General features: G+C 38.2%; 1 protein-coding gene across 13 annotated transcripts in view; it reads left to right on the top strand.

Annotated features, from left to right (window-relative positions):
- Positions 1-16908, top strand: part of cacna1g (calcium channel, voltage-dependent, T type, alpha 1G subunit) — a 192043-nt gene extending 175135 nt beyond the window's left edge. For 8 of the 13 annotated variants that reach the window (XM_087784348.1, XM_087784342.1, XM_087784341.1 and 5 more), the window contains 9 exons: positions 1753-1823; positions 3841-3919; positions 4315-4436; positions 5673-6095; positions 6877-7029; positions 8866-8988; positions 9764-9962; positions 11143-11312; positions 15295-16908. In XM_087784348.1, coding sequence (XP_087640474.1) covers positions 1753-1823; positions 3841-3919; positions 4315-4436; positions 5673-6095; positions 6877-7029; positions 8866-8988; positions 9764-9962; positions 11143-11312; positions 15295-16236 — 2282 coding nt within the window. In that variant the 3' untranslated portion in view covers positions 16237-16908. Of the gene's footprint in view, positions 1-1752; positions 1824-3840; positions 3920-4314; positions 4437-5672; positions 6096-6876; positions 7030-8865; positions 8989-9763; positions 9963-11142; positions 11313-11916; positions 12346-15294 lie in introns of those variants that run through there. The other 5 variants (XM_087784346.1, XM_087784345.1, XM_087784347.1 and 2 more) reach the window with 4 other exon arrangements.
- The last annotated feature ends 3318 nt before the right edge of the window (positions 16909-20226 follow it).

Below are 20226 nucleotides of genomic sequence, written 5' to 3'. Positions count from 1 at the left end.
GAGGACTATGGGAAAAGAGCTGCTGATGATGAAAGAGTCAAAAAGTAGTCAATGAGAGGAGAAGACTAATGGCCGTCGAATTACAGTCTGTGAGCGCCAGATAGAGTTCCTGAAAGAGAGATGGAATGAGGAGGAGGGAGAGAAACTTTTGGGCTCATGTGTGCAGTTTGAATGTGATAACGATGTGTGTAGTGGAGACAAATTAAATTTGTATTCCATTGTAGTAACATAAAGATTGATGCTCTATCTAGAGATGTTAGATTTGCATTCAAAGTTACATTTTATGCAAACAAAACTGTAATAAGAGTCTAAATAGAGCATTAAAGAACATTCAATCAGGACATACAGTATATGCATGAGTTGGTTCTGGTAAACTAACGTGAAAACCCAACTCTCCTCGGCGAACAATAGGTTACGAGAGCATAGTCCATTATGACGTAATAACAGTTTTCACTCCTCCTCCAGCCAGCTGTAATCGTATTTATGTGTATATATGTTTATACAACAATTGGAGGTGAAGACAACCTGAATTGATGACGCTTGGTGATAAACCTCAAAGTTAGACCAATCAAATTAGTGTGAGTGTGGGGATGGTTAACAAGATTTAATCTCCAGAAAAATGAAATGTTGTCAATGGGCGTGACTTAAGCACATTTTTTAATGTAAATCTTTCAATGAAAAGAGAGTTTTGTACAAACAGACACATACTGATGATACAATAGAGTCCAACATCTATTTAAGACATACTTAAATCAACACATTAGTTGACCTTTAAAAGGACGTTACTATTCAAGACTCAAAGAATCAACTCAATTTAACATTCTGCAGAATCCGACTCTCAACAGCAAAATATTTTTGATTTGAACCTCACATTTGTTAAGAATTTTCCCAGTTAGAAGCTGCATATGTGTCAATATGTCTTTGATTTAATAGAAAGTCAGGTCCAAACAGTAAAGAGTAAATACAATGGTGGACATGAGAGATATTAGGTCTTTAGGTATTTACAAGTTTTTTTGAGGTGATTGTTTGATGAAGCTTCATGATGCATAATCCTTACTTTTATAGTCCACCAGATGGCACTCTCTGATGTATTTCTTTAAATAGTTTTTCTTTTTTTTTTTTTAAACATCACATGAAAGTGTATCTTGAAGCTTCATCACTAGTGGATAAATAAAGGTGTGGGTGAGCATGGGTTTGATTAAGTACATTATGATAAACTATTTTGGTCCTTTTATTATTTTTCTGTTAAATGAGTGATTTGAGGATCCATAATCAATAACAAGAACAATATTCCTGGCACTGGGTTTTTTGGGAAACTGGACAAAGGCTTGTTCATTTCAGTTTATTTGTTTTGCGTTATATATTAATGTACAGATGTGGACCATCAAAAATTCTCCAGCTGCATTTAAAACTCCAACACAAGGGCGAAAAACAGACTTTATGGAACACACAATTTTAGACTCTATAAAAATACAGTGATCTACAGTGTGGAAAGCCTCCAATGGGTTGTAAACATATAAAAAATATTTATGTTTCATTCTAGTTATGTGCCACCTGGTGTACAAGTGCATTCAGCAGAACTGAGGAACGAAACTTACTTTATTTTGTATGTCATTTATTACCAGTGTGAGGACGGTGATTAAAAAGCAATATTTTACATTAAATTTTAGAGAAATTAGTAAATGATTCAGCATTAATAAAAACTGTTTAAGTTAATAAAGTGATACAAATCCTTTCTTTCTTCCTTGTTAGTCTTGAAGCTCTTGAAAATGGCGGTGGGGATGCGAGCGCTGCTGGATACAGTCATGCAAGCCCTGCCACAGGTACATGCTGAGTTTCTTAGTTGCATGTCAGCCAAGTTTGCACAAATACTACAAACCAATTAATGTGTTTTTGCTCGCTTCTTTTCCTGGATCTAGCGCTTCCCTCTGAGCTTCCTGCAGCGATTAAAAAAAAAACTAAAAAAAAACTAAAAGTTAGTTTGCTCAGAACATGTGTGGGTGGATTTGAAGGAGGCGTTGATGGTGAATTAGGAGAATTTTTTAAAATGTTTGAGCTGTGTCATGTTGTTCAGCCTGTATTTTGACAGCCTGCTGTCTCTGAGATTGAATAAAAGAAAGAGACGTCGTTTCAGGCTAAAGTTCTCACAGCTTGTCAAAACTGTTGATAATTAACATGCCCTCATATTTGCGAACTGGATCACGCTAATTGGGGCCGACATCTGCAGAATCTCTGCATTAAAATGTTTGACAGCTTTGTGGTTAGAATAGAAGCGTGAGTTACAAATATGAAGACGATTAATAAACACCAAACAGCTGATCAAGTGAAATGATGTTTATGTCAAACGCATCTTAAAGAACCATTAACGTTAAATGAAAAAAAAGTCAAAATAAGTCTGTCACACAAAATATTATTGTAATGATAATAATAACTGAAGTAATAATATTATATATTTAAAAATGTAATTAATTAATTAATAACTAAAATAATGAGTAGGAATTTAGAAAAATAATGTGATTTTGATTATTTAATTAAACTAAAAAATAAGATGTATATGTTTATTTTTTTGTTAGCATGTCTGATTGTTTATTTAACAATGAATGGTTATTTGATTTTAATATTTTGTACACATTAATGTAAACAATTCTAAGTAGCCTAGAAGGATTTCTCTCCTCTGGTCCTGAACCGTGTTCAGGAACCATCAGTAGATTCTGATCCACAGACCTAAGAGCCCAAGCTGGGGTGTAAGGCTGGATCAGATCAGTGATGTAAGGAGGAGCCTGACCATGAATAGATCTGAAAGTTAGAACCAGAATTTTAAAATTGATCCTGAAAAAACTGAGTTTTAAGGATCAGGGAAATGTGAGTTCTTCTACTGGAGCAGGTCAGAATTCTTGCTGTAGAGTTTTGTATTAACTGCAGGCGAGACAGCTAAGCTAAGCTTTGGAACAATCTTCCTCTCCCTCTGTGTTTGATGGATCTATTGACTCCTTCAAGAAACATCTTAAGACATTTTTATTTGTGCAGGCTTTTCCCTGATTTTCTGGGACTCCTGTGTTTGTCTTATGTGTCTTGACCTTTTACAGTATATATATTTTAACTGTGTATTGTTTTTGATTGTTAAAGCGCTTAGTGACCCTGTTCTAAAAGGTGCTTTACAAATAACCATTACTTACTTACTTACTTAGTTACTTACTTAAGAATACCAAACTGGAAAATGTATTGGAATTGGTATATGTAACACATTTTATATAATACATTAAAATATAGCATTTAAGGGAGATTTGTAGTAACGCTGTTGAATTTCCTTTTGTTCTTTAGATTTAATTTAATTTGTTAAATGACTTGTCAGTTCTTAACTTGATTGAATTCCTAATTTGGTCTCATCCTTGCTTTTTGGAGGAGTTTTAGCTGCTTCTTCAATGCAAGTCTTTTCCAACTGTTTTCTATTTTCTGCCCTCTCTCTTTTATCTCTCTGTTTGTCCGTCCATTCCAAATGACTGATCCCAAAAACTTCAACTTATCTGACTCCTAAAGTATAGATTTTCAAGTTGGATGTTTTCCATCAACATGAAGACAATGATGCATTTCACCACACTCTTAAATATTTCATAAACCTGCGAATGTTCCAAAAGTATTCTGGGATTTTTTAAGTGGTTGAACTTTTCACGGCTTATACTTCTACTTTTCTCCTTCGACTGACTTTTACATTTTTAACTCTCAACGTGTTTTTCTCGCCGGAATAAGTTGTTTGTTATTCTCAGTCTTGCCGGTTTATTTTTTGACGGTGTTTGCTCGGCTGCAACTAATCCTGCTCTCTTCCTGTTTCCTCTTCTTCAGGTGGGAAATCTGGGACTTCTCTTCATGCTGCTCTTCTTTATCTTCGCAGCGCTGGGCGTGGAGCTTTTCGGTGACTTAAGTAAGACCCCGGTCATCAGAGATATGAGACACTTACGAATGTAATCGCTCCAGTAGTAATTCTTCTGCTGAATCCTTTGAATGCCACATTGATCCGTCTGAACCAGGAGTGGATATTGAATTGCATCGTGAAATGAAGACTGATGACAGAGACCAGCCCTAAAATACAGAATCATCACTTTAGTATGAGTTATGAGGAAACTATTGGTCGTTGGATTCGTCTATAAAATGTGTTTTGTGTACTACTTTTTAACACATAGATCCTGTCCCTGATGTTGAAGTTATTCATCAAATCAAAACATTAAAAAAAAATGATACTAAACCCTTAATGAAAAAAGTGAACAATGAAAGTTGTTTTTCTGTGAGTGAAATGTTATTTTATTTCATCTCTTGCAGTTTGCGATGAGCTCCATCCATGCGAAGGTCTTGGTCGGTACGCCACTTTTAAAAACTTTGGGATGGCATTTCTCCTCCTTTTCCGAGTTTCCACTGGGGACAACTGGAATGGTATAATGAAGGTAAAATAATGAGCCTCGTTGGGTTGACATTTGGATGATGTAAATACAGCTTCTACTGCTTGGTTTGTTTTTTTGGTTTGAGAGAAAAATCAATACAAGCAAGATGTCCAGCTATTGTTAAAAAAAAAGGATTTTATAAGAGATTTTTTTAAATGTCATAAATAATGCATTTCACAGCAATAAGGAGCTAAAAATTATTATTATTATTATTACGAGGCCCTTTACATCATATATATTGGAATTTAAATCATAAACTTATATTGCCAGTGTTGTAAACACAACATATCCATTTAATAATATAACACACAATATAAGCAATAATGACCAACGTTGGGTGATCAATTATTTTCCTATAATACACTAATTCAATTTTCAATCATTCAAATGGAAACTAATGTCTTCATTCAAGAGTCTTTTGAAATGATCTTGGTTCTTGTTTACCATAATCAGACCCACTCTGCTGTGATCGGTCAAACATCGAGGTCCATCTCTACCCGTCATCAATCCCAGAAGTCTTCACCTCCAAGGGACTCGTTGTATAAACAAAGCAGAGTGTGATTACAGCTGGAGGAGGAGTGATGCCATTATTACATCTTAATGGACTCAGCTCTCATAACCTCTCGTTCGCTGAAATTGGGAGGAACTTTATTAAGGAATAAGTTCAAAACATGGTCTCTGCAATCCTTGAGAGAAAGACTTGTGAGTGAGTCAGGAAAGTTGGAGTTTCACATAAGTTGACAACAAGAAAGGAAAAGACAAAATCAAATATAATACAATTTTTTACATAAACATTTTTTGTTGTATATGTATATACAGTATATATATATATCGAACCCCATATAGCTGGGATGAACTCCAGAACTGTAGAACTTGTTGAGAAAAGTGGTGGAAAATGAAACTACTTTATTAATTATTTTCATATTATCTCTATTTATGTTTAATACAATTTGGCATTTTCTTCTGCATATTTTCAAATCAGGTTTTATCGTCTATCCCAACTGACTAGGGTATTTATTGATTGATTGATTTAATCAAATATAATATACATTTCATCAATAACTAAAAAAATTCTGCAAAGGTTATAGAAATAGCAGCAAATTAATTCAAATTAAATACGTAGAGAAAACGATGCCACGTGTCGCTTTTTATTAAGTGATACCAAAAAGTTAATCATGGAAAAGCTACTGCAGTTTTTATTGTTTTTGTCATGGTAGTTATATTTCCTGGTTCTTCCAGGACACGCTGAGGGACTGTGCCCAAGAAACCACCACCACCTGCTACAACACCGTTGTCTCGCCCATCTACTTCGTCTCCTTCGTCCTGACCGCTCAGTTCGTCCTGGTCAACGTGGTCATCGCCGTCCTGATGAAGCACCTGGAGGAGAGCAACAAGGAGGCCAAAGAGGAGGCCGAGCTGGAGGCCGAGCTGCAGGCCGAGCTGCAGGCGGAGACCGAGAGGGGGGCGAGGTCGCCCCAGCTCAACCCTCTAGCCCTCGCCGTGGACAGGTCGAGCTCGGGGGGTTCCCCGTGCAGAAGCACTGGAGGAGGAGACAAGGAGCAGGGAGGGAGTCCACCGGCAGACACGCCTGCTGCTGACATACCCAGAGACTCTGTAAATATAACGGAAGAGCCACCTTCGTACCCAGAGCTGCAGCGAGAGGTGAGACTTTTAGACACACTTGTGTTTGACAAAACATCGACAGACTTTAAAAAAGAAATACTTTTTTTTTTCAGAAGGTTTTATTTCAATCAATATAAGTTAAATCAACTTATACAATTCTAATATTGTATGTTTATGAAGCAGTCAAAAAGCATTTGAGCAAATTGCAATATACAATAATTCATAAAGAGAGTAAACTGCACATGTTTTCTGACCCATATGTACCCAAGTATGTGTGTGTCCGAGTGTGTGTGCTGTCCAGCTGCTCCCTGTCTGGACGTGCCAGTTGGAGATAGGTCACCGTGGCATGGGAAAGTTGGAGCTCAGTTCACTTTACCAGCTATTTGCAGAAAGAGGGGGATTTTCAGGGATAGGAAATGGAAGTCTTGTCGTCGTTATTGTTATCTGTCTTCCCCTGAAGCTCTGAAGTTGTTATCACCCTTTATGGCTATATCAACCAGGGTGGTGTTATACTGCCCCCTTGTGCTCATGAATGATAGTTCATGCGATTATAAAATAATAGAATTGGATGTGATTTTAGATATATCTTAAACATTTATGAGTAATTTGGTTTTATTGTTTGTTTTTCTGCTATTTTAATCACCTGTTTTATGTATTTGTTTATGACCATGTATTTATTTAACTTGTGTGTTATCGTCCTGTGTTTCATTTAGACCCATTCCCTTTACATTTATGACTGTAACATCTTTATTTTCAACATTTTTCTTCAAAGTTTCTTTCACGTTCTGCTGTCTTTTCCTCCCTCTTTGCATTACCCCAGTTTGTCCAGAGGAGAGCGCTGTTTGACTCGGTATCCCTGGTCATCCAGGGCTCAATGGAGGGGGAGTTGAATTTGATGGACAACCTGTCTGACTCTATCTGCCACTTCTATGCGCTGCCCCCCAGACCCCGCAAGCACAGCTGTGATAAGAAGGTCAATACAAACTGTAAAGCCTTTGATAAGTCTTCCATTTCACTGTTATCCTTTTCTTTTTTTTTTTCAAAACTGAGAAGGCTCACACAAAATTATACACAATATTGCAAAAGTTTATTTTTTTATAAATATAAATAATAAGTACATCTTTAGCAAAATGTAAGTAAGTAAGTAAGTGATTTTATTTATATAGCGCTTTTCCAGACCAGGGTCACAAAGCGCTTAAACAATAAAAACAATATTCAATAACGTATATACTTTAAAGATCAAGATAAAACTGATAAAACAACAGAGTTCCAGAAAATCAAGGAAAAGCCTGAACAAATAGAAATGTCTTAAGATGTTTCTGAAAGGAGTCAGTAGATCCATCAAGCAAACCTGCTTGTTAACTTAACTTGTTTGTTTAAAGACCAACATGGTTATTGAAATAAGTTGTATCCAATACTTATATTAGTATGTTCTATTATTATTTAATTATTTTTATCATTTTAACATCAATCTGCATTAACTTATTGTACATTTTTTAGAATCATTTTCTAAATGCATTTTAGTTTTTATTCATTTCCAGAGTGCTAACAATATATCAATCAATCAAAGGATATTTTAAAGACTAACATTTGTTCTTGTCTTGTCACATAGACATATACATTGTTAGATTAGATTAGATCGGATTCACTTCATTAATCCCTCCAGAGATCTCCTTCGGGAAATTAGATTTCCAGTACACATATACATACGTGCTGTGGAAAAAATATCAACAATTGTCTGAACAATTGATCTTAATTTAACGGCCTCCATTAACTTTGCTGTCAAGTATTACACATCCACAAACTGAATTCAACAATTACTAAATCCCTGAAAAGACATTATTTTTACTTACAAAACGGTGCTGTTGTCTCAACCATTTCTTCTCATCGACATAATCCTTTGTTGGATGCTCGTTAAGAACATTCAAATTATTTAACAATTGTGTTGTTTGATGTCATGGTTTCTCATATGTGTCATCCGTGGTTTCATAATGAAAGATTTCATTGAAACTGATTTAGAAGGTTTAAAAATAATATGCATGACAGTGTCTCCTAAGCATTGCTGTGACTGAGAATTTTATTTCATCACTTCAGTAGGAGTTTTCGATCTGTCAAATCGCATTTTCTAAAAAGGTTGCCAGTGTAACGTTTCAATCTATATGCTATTGATCTCTTGACACGGCCTGTGAGTTGATTTCAGAATATAAGATTAGCCTTCTTGAAGTCCAGAAGGCTTGAGATGCATTTTTAATTCAATTCCGTTCTGTCAGCAGAAAAGTTTGGAAAAAAAGTTTGGAAATCCTCACATTATCCTAAGTTTACAAATGTATTGTTGATATTTTTCAAATAAGTGGTGACAAACTCAATCTCACTGAGAGCCAAAATATAACAAGGTCAAGGTCAAAGGCACTAACAAATGTATATTTACTAAACCATTAAAGAACATATAAGTCTGAGGACGTGACGGTCCTCTGGAAATACAGGGGTGTCAGTTATTTGGATAATTTCCCAGGCTATGAACAGAAGGTACAAGGGTCAATATTATCATGTAGAACTGGGCAACAAGTTGACGCTGGTCTACAGAAAATCCAGCGTGTAATTTGGGCTTTGATGATTTGCAAATTGCTGCCAACCGTCCAACACAGTCAGGAACCTTGCCCTTCAACTGTCAGCAGAACAGTTAACACTAATTTATCATGGATGGATAGATTTATTAGTCTGTTCGTGCTAGACCTTCTCATATATCTGTGTTGCAATACATGTGCGTTGTCTCCTTTCTGCTGACAAGCCGTTGTCTCTTCCTGCCCAGATTCCTCTAGCGGAGATGGAAGCCTTGTCTCTGGCCTCCGAGACATCCGGGTCTCTAGCTCTGACTGAAGATTCGGGCCCTGATGATTTTAACTCCCTCTTTCTATCCAGTCTGGAATGCAATGTATTGGCAGTTTCTCTATTTCTTCATATCGACTCTCCCTTTTCCTCTCTGCCGGTCTCTGTGGTGGTGATCCCTTCCCATGGTCTTTCCAAGTCACTTGCCCTCCCTCCAGCTTCTGACTGACTATCAAACGATAATGGCTTCAATGTCATCTAGATGACAGCTTCTAATCTCATTATTGGCAACATCTCAGTGCTCACATTGTCTCCACTGGAAGCATCACCTCGGCCGGGTCAATAAGCCCGGCTGATCAATGTTCTTATTATTAGCCTCGTGTTGTCTCAAAGCTCCAGACAGCATGTGACACCAGATCGATCGGTGATGAAATATGTGGAAGGAGGACAAGTGGATCTTGAAGACCTTGTGAATCTAACCGTGTGTCTCTTTCTCATTCCACCTTCTGGTAGAGTAGTGCGACTCCTCCGTCTGCCAGGTCGAAGTCGTCTTTCCTTTGATTTTGTGATCTTCACGATGTGTCCTGTCCTAATACAAATGTGCTTTACTCGTCTTTAGGAAGTGTCCTCTACTGTGTCGTGTCTCCCTCTGTCTCCTAACATTTGTAGATCAGTCCTATGTGCCATTTTGATTTTGACACAATCACGGAACATTTTGACCAAAAACTAACAGAGATGAGAATAAAATCCAGACTTGTTTCAGTGATCTGTGACAGCTCTGTGCTCGTGTGTTACCCGTGTATGCCGATGACACCCGCCTGTGTCCATGAGAGAGTGACGGAAGTTTGCCGAGAGCCATTCACCTTCTCTTCACTCCACAGCCGGAGCAGCTCGAACCCCGGGAGCCGCTGGAGGAGAACCTGCTGATCGTCAGGAAGCCTGCAGTGGGACGCACACACTCCCTGCCCAACGACAGCTATATGTTCTTGCCGGTCGGGGCTTTTGGACGCCCACCAGCTGGCTCAGCACAGCTCCAAGCACAGAAAACGGGTTCCCATGATATGAACAGAGTCCAATCAGGTAGATGTTCAGAAGATTGACTTGTGTGACTGGACTCTGTTGGTCTACTACTGGGACTACAGTGATGCTACCTGCCTCTGGCTCTTCTCTGGAAGATTAAAGACACATCACTATGCACGACAAGTCATCAGTAACAAACACAACACCTGTCAGAAGTGAGGCTGTGAGGCATGTCATTAAAACAACCACCAGAATGTATTGCTGTATCTCAGGAATAAATGTTGTGCTAGATGATTTACATGATTAGATATTTCTGTAGTTACATAATTGATAGATAAAGCTGCACTAGGACAAGAAGTGTAGTTACAGAATTCAATTTGTTGTGCCACTGGACAGTGATGATGTAAATGAAGGAATTTAATACACCCTTAAACACAAAAGATAAAAAAAGCATTGTGAAAATCAATATCGACTTCTGAGTTTCTCATCGACAATTGAGAACAACATTAAAAAACGCAGCGAAGAATGTGAGCATTGTAATATATAATAACAATAATCATAATATGTATATTAATAATGATAATTACAATAACCTGTACAACATCGATAACCAATCACGACAGTTCGTGGTCAAACCAGTAAGTATTAAAAATGTGTTTAAAAGGGCCCTCACGCATTTTTATTTGCTAAACCAAAACAATGGTTTTAAAAGTATGATTATAACTGCAGCTTGTGATATCATCACTGTTACATTAAAGGCAGAGAAATTCCTAAGTGACCAGATTGTCGGTTGGTATCTTTGTCTTGCTACAAGTCCTCTACTACTTGAAGTAACTAGTGACTTTATAAATTGTTAAAACCGAAGCTAAAGTGATGGTCTTAGGGGTTCGGCTTTAAAAAAAGAAAACGGTCACAAAGAAGTGACGGTTAAAACAGTGACAGGTAAAATATGTCCTCATACCTAATAAAGAAAAGAAGAAAACAGTGATTTCTATGTCAATGCAAGGTTGAGCTAGATGTGAAGTTTCCACTACAGCGGGAAGAATCATTTTTATTATAGGATAATGTGAGACTCAATTAAGATGTTTTTTTGACTATCCGGTGAAACTGTAAGCTTTTATATCATTTAGTGCAATAGCTTTTGTGATTGAACATCATAGAATGTGTTACATTGATATCGAGAAGTATATATCTTAACTAAGAAGTCTTAATATTCTTTTCTTCTTCCTCCCTCTGTAAGGCTCGAGCGGCTCAGTGCGATCACAGCCGGAGGATCTGTCTCGTCAGCTGGTGGTTCCCTCAGAACTCTTCCGTCCCATCAGCCCGCACAGTCATTCAGACTCCGAGTGTATCCCCCGACTCCCCCCTCCAAGACGCATCCACACACTGAGTCGCACACTTCGTCGACAGGTAACCCTTAAACTAAAAACCTACCCCCCCGAAACATTTCTCTTATCCTGTGCATCTTAATATGAACATGCAAGGATGCATTTATTTTCATGCTTATTTCTCTTTTTCTTTGACAATGACCATCAACGGATTTTATTTTGAATCAAATCAACAATGAAATCCATTTATTTACCAACACAGAAACATTTGTTATTATTATAAATCATACCGAATTATTAAGTTTTACTCTTGACCTTTAAAGTATATATTTTTTTAAGTATTGCTTTGATTGTTTAAGCACTTTGTGGCCCTGGTCTGGAAAAGTGCTATATAAATACAAATTACTTACTTACTTAATTAATAGATTAATAAATACCAACTACCATCTAAAAACTTTTAAGATTAGTATCTGTACACATTTTACATCCAGTAGAAAAAGTCAATTGATGACATGAGGATGTCAATAAGCAGAAGGTGATGAGTCATTTTTCAGTTACACATTAGTTATAATTACTGCTTTTCCTGGCTTTTTCAATCGATGCATGTTATAATCATTTCCTTTCTTCTCTTTTCCCCTTGTTCTCACTCAAACTAATCTTTTCATCGTTCCTCTTCTGCACCTCAGCGGAGTGAGGCTCAAGCCGCACCAGAACTGCTGCTCAGACACAGATACTCCTGTTTCTGAGTTGAATTCACCCTCATGGACATGTTGCACCTAAACGATAAAAACCAAGTCATTAAAAAGGCAAAAAAAAATCTGCATCTTCATGTTCCATTGTTTTAATACATGTACATCTATTTACACTCTCTCTCAGTCATGTTTTAGTATGTTAACCATTCTTTTAAACTTATTTTGCTTTGCTTTAAAACAATAATGCACCTTTGACTCAGGGAATGTTCATGTGTACAAGTACATCCATAGTGTTTAATCATGATTTTCAAACAGTGTTGGGGAGAGTTCAAATACATGTAGTTGTCTGTAATTCGCATATAGTTGAACTTTTGTTAACATGAAATGTTGCTTCTAGTTCTTCAAGTATGTTTTGTTAGATTTCTCCCAACTATGGTGTCCTCAGGAAGACATCAATACCTCAATACTATAACTATGTATGGAATATAATACAATGATGTATTAAAAGAGTATAATAATTACAAATAATTGACTTTTTAAAAAGTAATGCTCAACTTCCTGTAATTTATAATATGCACTTATCAGAATGACTTCCCCAACACTGTTTTTAAAAAGAAAAATACACTATGTATTTTCTGTTATTTATTATTGTTGTAGTACTGGTACTTACCGCAAGGGTTCACTGTTATTACACCGGAAAAGAGCCCCTAACTTTTCTTTTTATTCTGAATGAAGAAGTAGGAAACTTTTTTATTCACATGGTTTTGTGAATCAACCTATTCTACGGGGCTCTTTGAAGGTCAAGGGCCTGTTCATCGTCTGGAGAGTCAACATCCTTCTCGCCGTCAGTCACCCTCTGGCTATTGGCCTTTTAAACCTGACATCAGTTTGTATAAGAAGCTGCTGCTCCACTGTGTTTAAGGTCAGAAGTCAGACGGTCACTTGGCGTGGCTCAAAGTTCACAGCCTCGGTCATTTAAACTCAGATTTACAATGATTCATCAAACGGCAACTAATTATATGCCATCAGCATTCCTCTTTCAATTACATTTACATCAACACAAACATACACACAGGAAGATATTTGTACATAGAACGTTTAAATAATATGTTTTTTATTATATTAATCAATTTGAATAACGTTTTATATCAAAAGTAGAGTGGAACATTTTTATTATTTTCAGTTATTATTTAGTTATTGTTATAACACAGTTTTTCCATTATCCCTCATATATCTGGAATTTTTTGGACTTGAATGTCAACTTTGGATTTGGAGTAATTTGGATTTAATGCCCCAATTTTGTTAATGAAATAATATTGCTGTTAAATAATTTGAAAAAGTAATTTTGTTGGGATTTACATGTGTGGTGCATTCAATAACGTTTGAACTGATTATGGTGCATTCAATAGCGCGGGACAAACAGAATTCATGGAAAAAAACATTTACTAAATACAAATTTAAACTCAAATAATGAATTATTTTTTGTTATGTAGGCAAAGTATTTTCTTCTGCAAAACTTAAAGAATGGTTTAAAATAAAAATCAATGAAAAGCAAAACCGCAGCACAGCAGCCAAACATCAACAACTTCTTTCTTATCCCATAATCTTCCATTAAATTACTTTCTTTAGGGCTGAACTGATGAAATGAATCAAACTTTGGCTGAAGTGAACATTTTAAAACCCATTGCACAACTCAGACAAGAAAAAAGCGAATGCAAAGAATCTTTAACTTGTTTATTCTTACTGTGTAAATGGCTTTAAGAAAACATTCCAGCTCTGAGTTATGGACGAGAGATTTTTCTACCAGATGTAAACAAACATAGCTTTGCTCTGCAAGAAGATAAATCTCAATTTTACTAGAAAAAAAAAAGCTACTTCACACACAAGTATGTACTGTGAAATCTTAGCTTCCTGCAAAATGTCACTTGGGCTCTGTGGACTCTCACAATGGTTGTAAATACTTGAGTACGAGGATCAAACGTATCGGTTCGTGCTGGACTACTAACTGGACCAGAGCTGATTTGATGTTGTTGGTAATGTCGGTGTGTAAATCTGAATAGTTTCTCATTCTTTGAAAAATTCAAATAGATTTAGGTTTTCCATTTTAATCTACAAATTGAAATCTGGTTTCTTTTTTAAACATGCTTAAGGTGATAGTTCGCCCAAATTTTTTTATTTTCTACTCACCCTCATGTTGACTTTATTTCCTACATGAGCGTGTTTGCATCAACTTCCAACTGAAACAAGAGAATGAACTTTAAGAGATACTTTACCCAAAATTCAAACTTCACTCATTTTCTACTCAACCTCATGTCGACTAAGGGTTTGGGATTATATTCAGAGAAATATGTTTCTTTTTAGGGTTATAGACAAAAATGTTTGCGCATTTTAATGTAGCGGCTGGAGCTCAGTTGACTTTGCCTCCACCTTTGTCCAAAAAGACAAACCGCTCGTCTGTTACGTCCATCTTCTATTTTGCTTTGACATAAGCAATTGTTCCGGTAAATCTATATTATTTTTACTAGACGAGCAGTATGGAGGTATTTGCATGTTTTTAAGTGTCATTCTGGATGAAGAAAACTGAGCTTAAGTTATTACATTAAAATGAACATACATTTTTGTCTATAACTGACAAAATGAAAAATAACCCGTAGTCGACATGACGGTGAGTGGAAAATGAGTGAAATGTGATTTTTTGGCGAACTAACCCTTTAAATTGTCGTTTTAATTGGAACTATAAGAAAATATATTTACTATGAGTTGATCTTATATCATCCATAAAGTTGTTTCTGTTTTAAATACAGCTAAAGTAACAGAAAATCTTCATAAAAAAGTGCTTTGTGTCAAGGACTCTATAAATACAATGACCTAAAGATGAGGATCTACACAAACCTTTAGTCGAACACATCTTTAAAACCCTTATTTTCATTCAACTCACCTAGTTTTATATTACATTTTCTTCCACCGCTGTCACTCAATTGTCACCCGGCATTTGTTTGATGATTTTTTTTTTCCCAGCTTAAACCAAATTTTAAAGTTACTGAATTAGAATGAGGATGGCATAAATTGAATCGAAAGTTTCTGGATAATGGCTCCTCGGTGACAGTTTGATGAAGTGTGTTAGTCTCGGACACTCACTCCTCTGCTGTCAGGCCTCGTGGAGTCTGGACGAAATCCGCTGACCAGGCTGTGAACTTTGACTCAAACTTCTCGTCCTCATCGCCTCACACTAACAACTCTTCCCCTTCTCATTTTTTTTTATGTTACCCTTCCTCCTCTCCATCCGACCGTCCCCCCGCCGCTCTCATTGCACATGTACCTCCTTCCCTTCCTGAATATTTTATCACCTCCCCTCATGGCCTCATCTTGCAGGTCGCAGTGTCTACTGACTCTCGGGAGGCCCTGTGTTCAGAGGGAGGAGAGGGCGATGAAGGACTTGTGAACGTGGTGGCCTCTCTGGGACTCTCACCCTCGTCCTCGTCTTCCTCTACCTCGACGCCGTCCCCCTCCTCCCTCCATCGTCTACAGCAGCCCGCCCTCGACCCGGTCCCCGTCACGCCGTGCGACCCCACGAAAGGCCCGTCGCCCCCCGGCATCACCCAGCCACCCCGGACGCCCGTCCCGCTCCCGCCGGCCCCGCCGCACCAGGAGGAGGCCATGGCGGACCAGGAGGTGTCCCTCATCACCTGCGCGGGGTTGGCGGGCAGCGACGCCGAGAGCTCCGAGGTGGACAGCTGCGACATAGTCAACGAGGACTACACTTTCACGGACTCCCAGCGGAGGCGCAGTCCTTGTCTGAGGCAGCTGAAGCGGTACCACAGCGCCGACGCGCAGGGGCGCAGCAGCCTCCTGCCCCGCCCGCGCCCCCACTCCTGGCTGGACGACCCGCGGCGGCACTCGGTGGAGTTGTGCTCCTCGGTCGAGTCCAGCCCTCAGCGCAGCACGGCGTCCACCTCCTCGGGCTTCGTGTCGCAGGCTGACAGTTTACAGATCCACACGTCGCTACTCTCCCCGCGGCGCAAGAAGAAGATGAGCCCGCCGTGCATCTCGGTGGACACCGCCGAGGGACTGGAGGCCCACCAGGCGGGCGTTTATCCCAGGCTGGCGGGGCTCGGGGCGCTGGCGGCGTTGGCGTTGCCGTCCCCGCTGCCGGCCCGGGAGACCTGCCTGAGAAGGAGGGTGCCTTCCAGCGACTCCAAGGACTCGTTCGACCTGGGCGCGGGCGAGGGGTCAGGACAGGAAAGCGGTTCGCCAAACCCTAACGCCAAACTACTGACTCTCCCCAGTTTCTCGTTCGAGAAGTCCGACCACTGATCACACACACACTTGTCAGCACACACACACACACACACACATAAAAGATGCACCCAGTGTATCGGTGATATTCTAGTAATAATGCTGTAGAGAGAAAAAAAAACAAAAAAAAAACTCCAAGAAACATTTTTAAAAAATGTCCTCGGTTTAATTAAGGAGTGCAGTACTGTAGTCATGTGACCATCCTTTTGTCTTTGTATCGTTACTGCCAAAACTACAGAGGAGGCTAAACCCACCACAGCCACATGACTGTCTCTCCTCTGTGATGCCTGCATGCCTCTGGCAGCAGCTGGAACCCCCTGACCTCTGGAGTGACACCTTGTGTTTTGGCACCAGTTCACTCTGTGGCCGGTCAGTGGAAGTACAAAGCAATATTGAACGTTTTAGAGACACTATTTTCTTAAATTATTGGCCCATAGTGTTTGTACAGGATGATGTTTCCTTTGTCGATCTGTTCTTTTCATGTGGTTCTGTTTTCTTGTAAAAAAAAAAAGAAGGTTTGTCTTTGTCTTTTTTTCACTGTAGAATATTTCTAGCTTTCTTGGATAACAAAGGAAAGTGTTTTCAAAGTGCTGAAAAATCATGTATTTGTAGGAATAATATATATAAATATATATATATATAAAAGTCAAGTCATTAAACTGAGCTTGGATTTTTAAGCACACACATTCACCTGGAGTGGTTTGATTGTTCCAGTCGACCTCCTGCGGTTTCCGTTTCGTTCCGCTGATTGTTTTGATGACTCACCAGAGCCGGCCGACAACAACTTGAAGATAATTAATTATCAATGAATATTTGATTATCATTTCCTCTTCATTTGGTTTGTGACTCGAGAAGTGGACGCACATTATCCCTCGGGCGACCAAGTGAGGGGTCACAGGAGCTTAGATTGATGAAGTGGAACACCAGAGCACGTCTGGAGCTCATACCCAGACTTCTTCTCCTAGTCAAGAACAGTGTTATAATACATCCCAGTAGTTTATAATGAGCACCTCCACTGAGAAAGATTCAAATTAAAAATGTTAAGGAAATGTTCATATAGAGACGGAGAACAGATAAAAATTGTGGGGTTTAGTTCCATTGAGAAGAAGGATTTGTCATATTACATTTTTTTAGAGTTGTGTACTGTGTTGTAATGTTTAAAATCATTTTACTGAAGTACCAAGAGTTCAATTACCACTCAGCGTAGCGGTTATCATTATTTCTTGCTGGAATTTATAGATTTTTTTCTTTCTTCCTTAGCAGAGGTATGCTCTGCCTCAGTGCTCTAGCCGTTTACCTTTTTTTTTTTAGTCTTACAATTCCAAAAACCTGTGAAATTCTTTAACAAAATGTTGTCTCTGCTACATTTCATCATGGAATTTTACGTCTTGAGAGAAATCCCCCAAATCTTTTTTATTTTAAAGGGCACCTAATGTGTTCACTTAAGTGTGTATTAAATAGATGTTGGACCTTTATTGTATCATCAGTATGTGTCTGTTTGTACAAAACTCCCTTTTAACTTAAATATTTACATTTTATTATTGGCAGGGTAATAAGAGGGGGGGGATTTAAATGGCTTTAAAGGTTATGTTTATTTGTCTTTAACTATGTAGTCTAAATGATCTCCAATTTTGTCCCTTTTGCATCTCCTCCATATAACTCAAATGATGATTTTTTTTTTAAGTGAGAATTTAAGGTGTCTCTGAAAATGTGTGCCTTTCTTAATATGAATAACTTAGTGTTTTTGTTTTCCCCAACTTTAAAAGGTTGTGAACAACTCAGAATGCAAAATGGATGAAAGCAGTTTTATTTTTCAGTTCTGGTCCTGGTGTGTCTGGAGCACAAATGGAAGACACTTGAGAATTGTGTCTTAAATTCGACATATCGCGTAGCACCGTGAATACGTGTTGCGAGTGCTGCCGCCACAGCATATCAATTTGAAGCTCATCTATGGTAGCAGCCATCTTGACATTATAGTCATTCGTAGAGGCTGAATTATGTTTGCAGGTATGACACCGCGCCCATTTAAACAAGAATCCAGTGGCTAACATTTAATAATATGGCCTCCGGTCTTCCTAAAGCCGGCCTCAAGTGGACACTCGGCTTTTCGCATTTCGGCATTGGCTTCACTTTTAGTGTTCACTTTTTAGTCACTTTGACTGACTCCTTGTCTCTTCTTGATAATTCAGCATTATGTCCGCCGTTAACACTAACTTCACCTCCATTGTAAGTAAGTAAGTAAGTAATATTTATTTATATAGCGCTTTTCGAGACCAGGGTCACAAAGCGCTTAAACAATCAAAACAATACTCAAAAAAGTACATACTTTAAAGATCAAGATAATACTGAGAACAACACAGGAGTTTGAGAAATTCAAGGAATAAATAGAAACGTCTTAAGATGTTTCTTGAAGGAGTCAGTAGATCCATCAAGTGCAAAGAGAGAGGAAGATCGTTCCAAAGCTTAGGAGCAACAGCCTGAAAAGATTTCTCTCCTCTGGTCCTGAGCCGTGTGCGAGGAACCATAAGTAGATTCTGACCCACAGACCTCAGAGCCCGAGCTGGGGTGTAAGGCTGGATTGTTTTCTTTTTCCCATCTGTCATCGGTGGGGGAACGCTGGCTTTCTTGGGTTACAATGTCAGCGAATATTGGATGTGTTTTGAAGCACTTTTAATTACTATTTAATTCATTTACATGACCAACATTGTCTTTAAATGGCAGCTAATGTGACATCCTAACTCTCACTCACGTGTTTCAAATATTGAAGTCTTCCTCTCCAAGATGGAGTAAGTCTCTGATCATGACCATGTTTTGAACTTATTACTTTATAAAGTTCTCCCCCTTCTGAAATCTCAGCGAAGGGGAGGTTACGAGAGTGAGGTCCATAATGATGTAATAATTCCTTCACTTCTCCTCCAGCCAGCTGTAATGACGCCCCGCTTTGTTTATACAGTGAGTTCCTTGTAGGTGGAGACTTCCTGGATTGACGATAGGCAGTGACAAACCTTGATCACAGCAGCGTCGGTGTGGTTATGGAAAACAAGATTAAATCTCCAGAAGGGCGGGGCTTAAGATCATTTTCTAACATCTAATTTAAATATATTTATTATAAGAGAGTTTTGTACAAACAAACACATACTGACGAGTACAATAGAGGACCAACATCTATTTAAGACACTTACATATACACATTAGTTGCTTTTTTAATGCAAAAAGAAAACAAAGAAAAAGCAAACCCTCCGAAAAAAAAGTGCAAACTGTAGCTAAATGTCCTGAATAATTGATGCTAGCTGCAGATGGAGGAATTCACGTGAGTAGATGTATATACATTTATATATAGTGTATAGTGTATGAGCTGTTCTTTATTATGATCAATTTGCTGCTTTGGTCCCTTTCCAACTGAGAACATCCTACTCCTGCGATCAGAAGTTTTGCTTTTGTCTGTTGTTGGAGGTCAACCCTGATGTTTCCAGAATATATTCCATTTATGGAAATATATTTAAACCATTTTGTAGAAACTGGGAACATTTCCGCGAGTGCTCATTTTTTCATTTCCTTTCTTTTACATTTTTGGAATACGAAAGTAGCCATTACACTTCAAAAAAAATGAAAATACTGGAAATACCGTGAATACTACAGTTCAAAGCTGCCAATAATTTGAAAAGCAAAAATTACAGAATCCAATTACGCTTCAATTTCACACATTTTTAAAGGACTCAAAATGCGGGGATTAGTAGAACAGGGTTTTCATTGCAAAAAAAATGAGATAAAATACCTGAAAACAACATAAAAAATAAGTTAAGCTAATGAAGTTTTGATATGGATCACATCTGTAGACTTGCAGTTCTTGAGTTTCTACATCTGTAACTCTTGTAGCTCAACATGATCAGGCAGTTGAAGTTTAAAAGTTGGTCCGGTCATTAATCTTCATCAGATTACTGGTATGCATGAATAACTCCGTGGCAGTCGCCGCATATGTACACTTAATACAACAGGCTCAAGTGTTGA

The sequence above is a fragment of the Callionymus lyra genome, chromosome 2 (genome assembly GCF_982586985.1).
Source record: "Callionymus lyra chromosome 2, fCalLyr1.hap1.1, whole genome shotgun sequence".
In the NCBI taxonomy this organism is placed as follows: domain Eukaryota; kingdom Metazoa; phylum Chordata; class Actinopteri; order Syngnathiformes; family Callionymidae; genus Callionymus; species Callionymus lyra.
The sequence above is the reverse complement of the archived record's forward strand: the minus strand, read 5'-3'. Positions and strand labels throughout refer to the sequence as shown.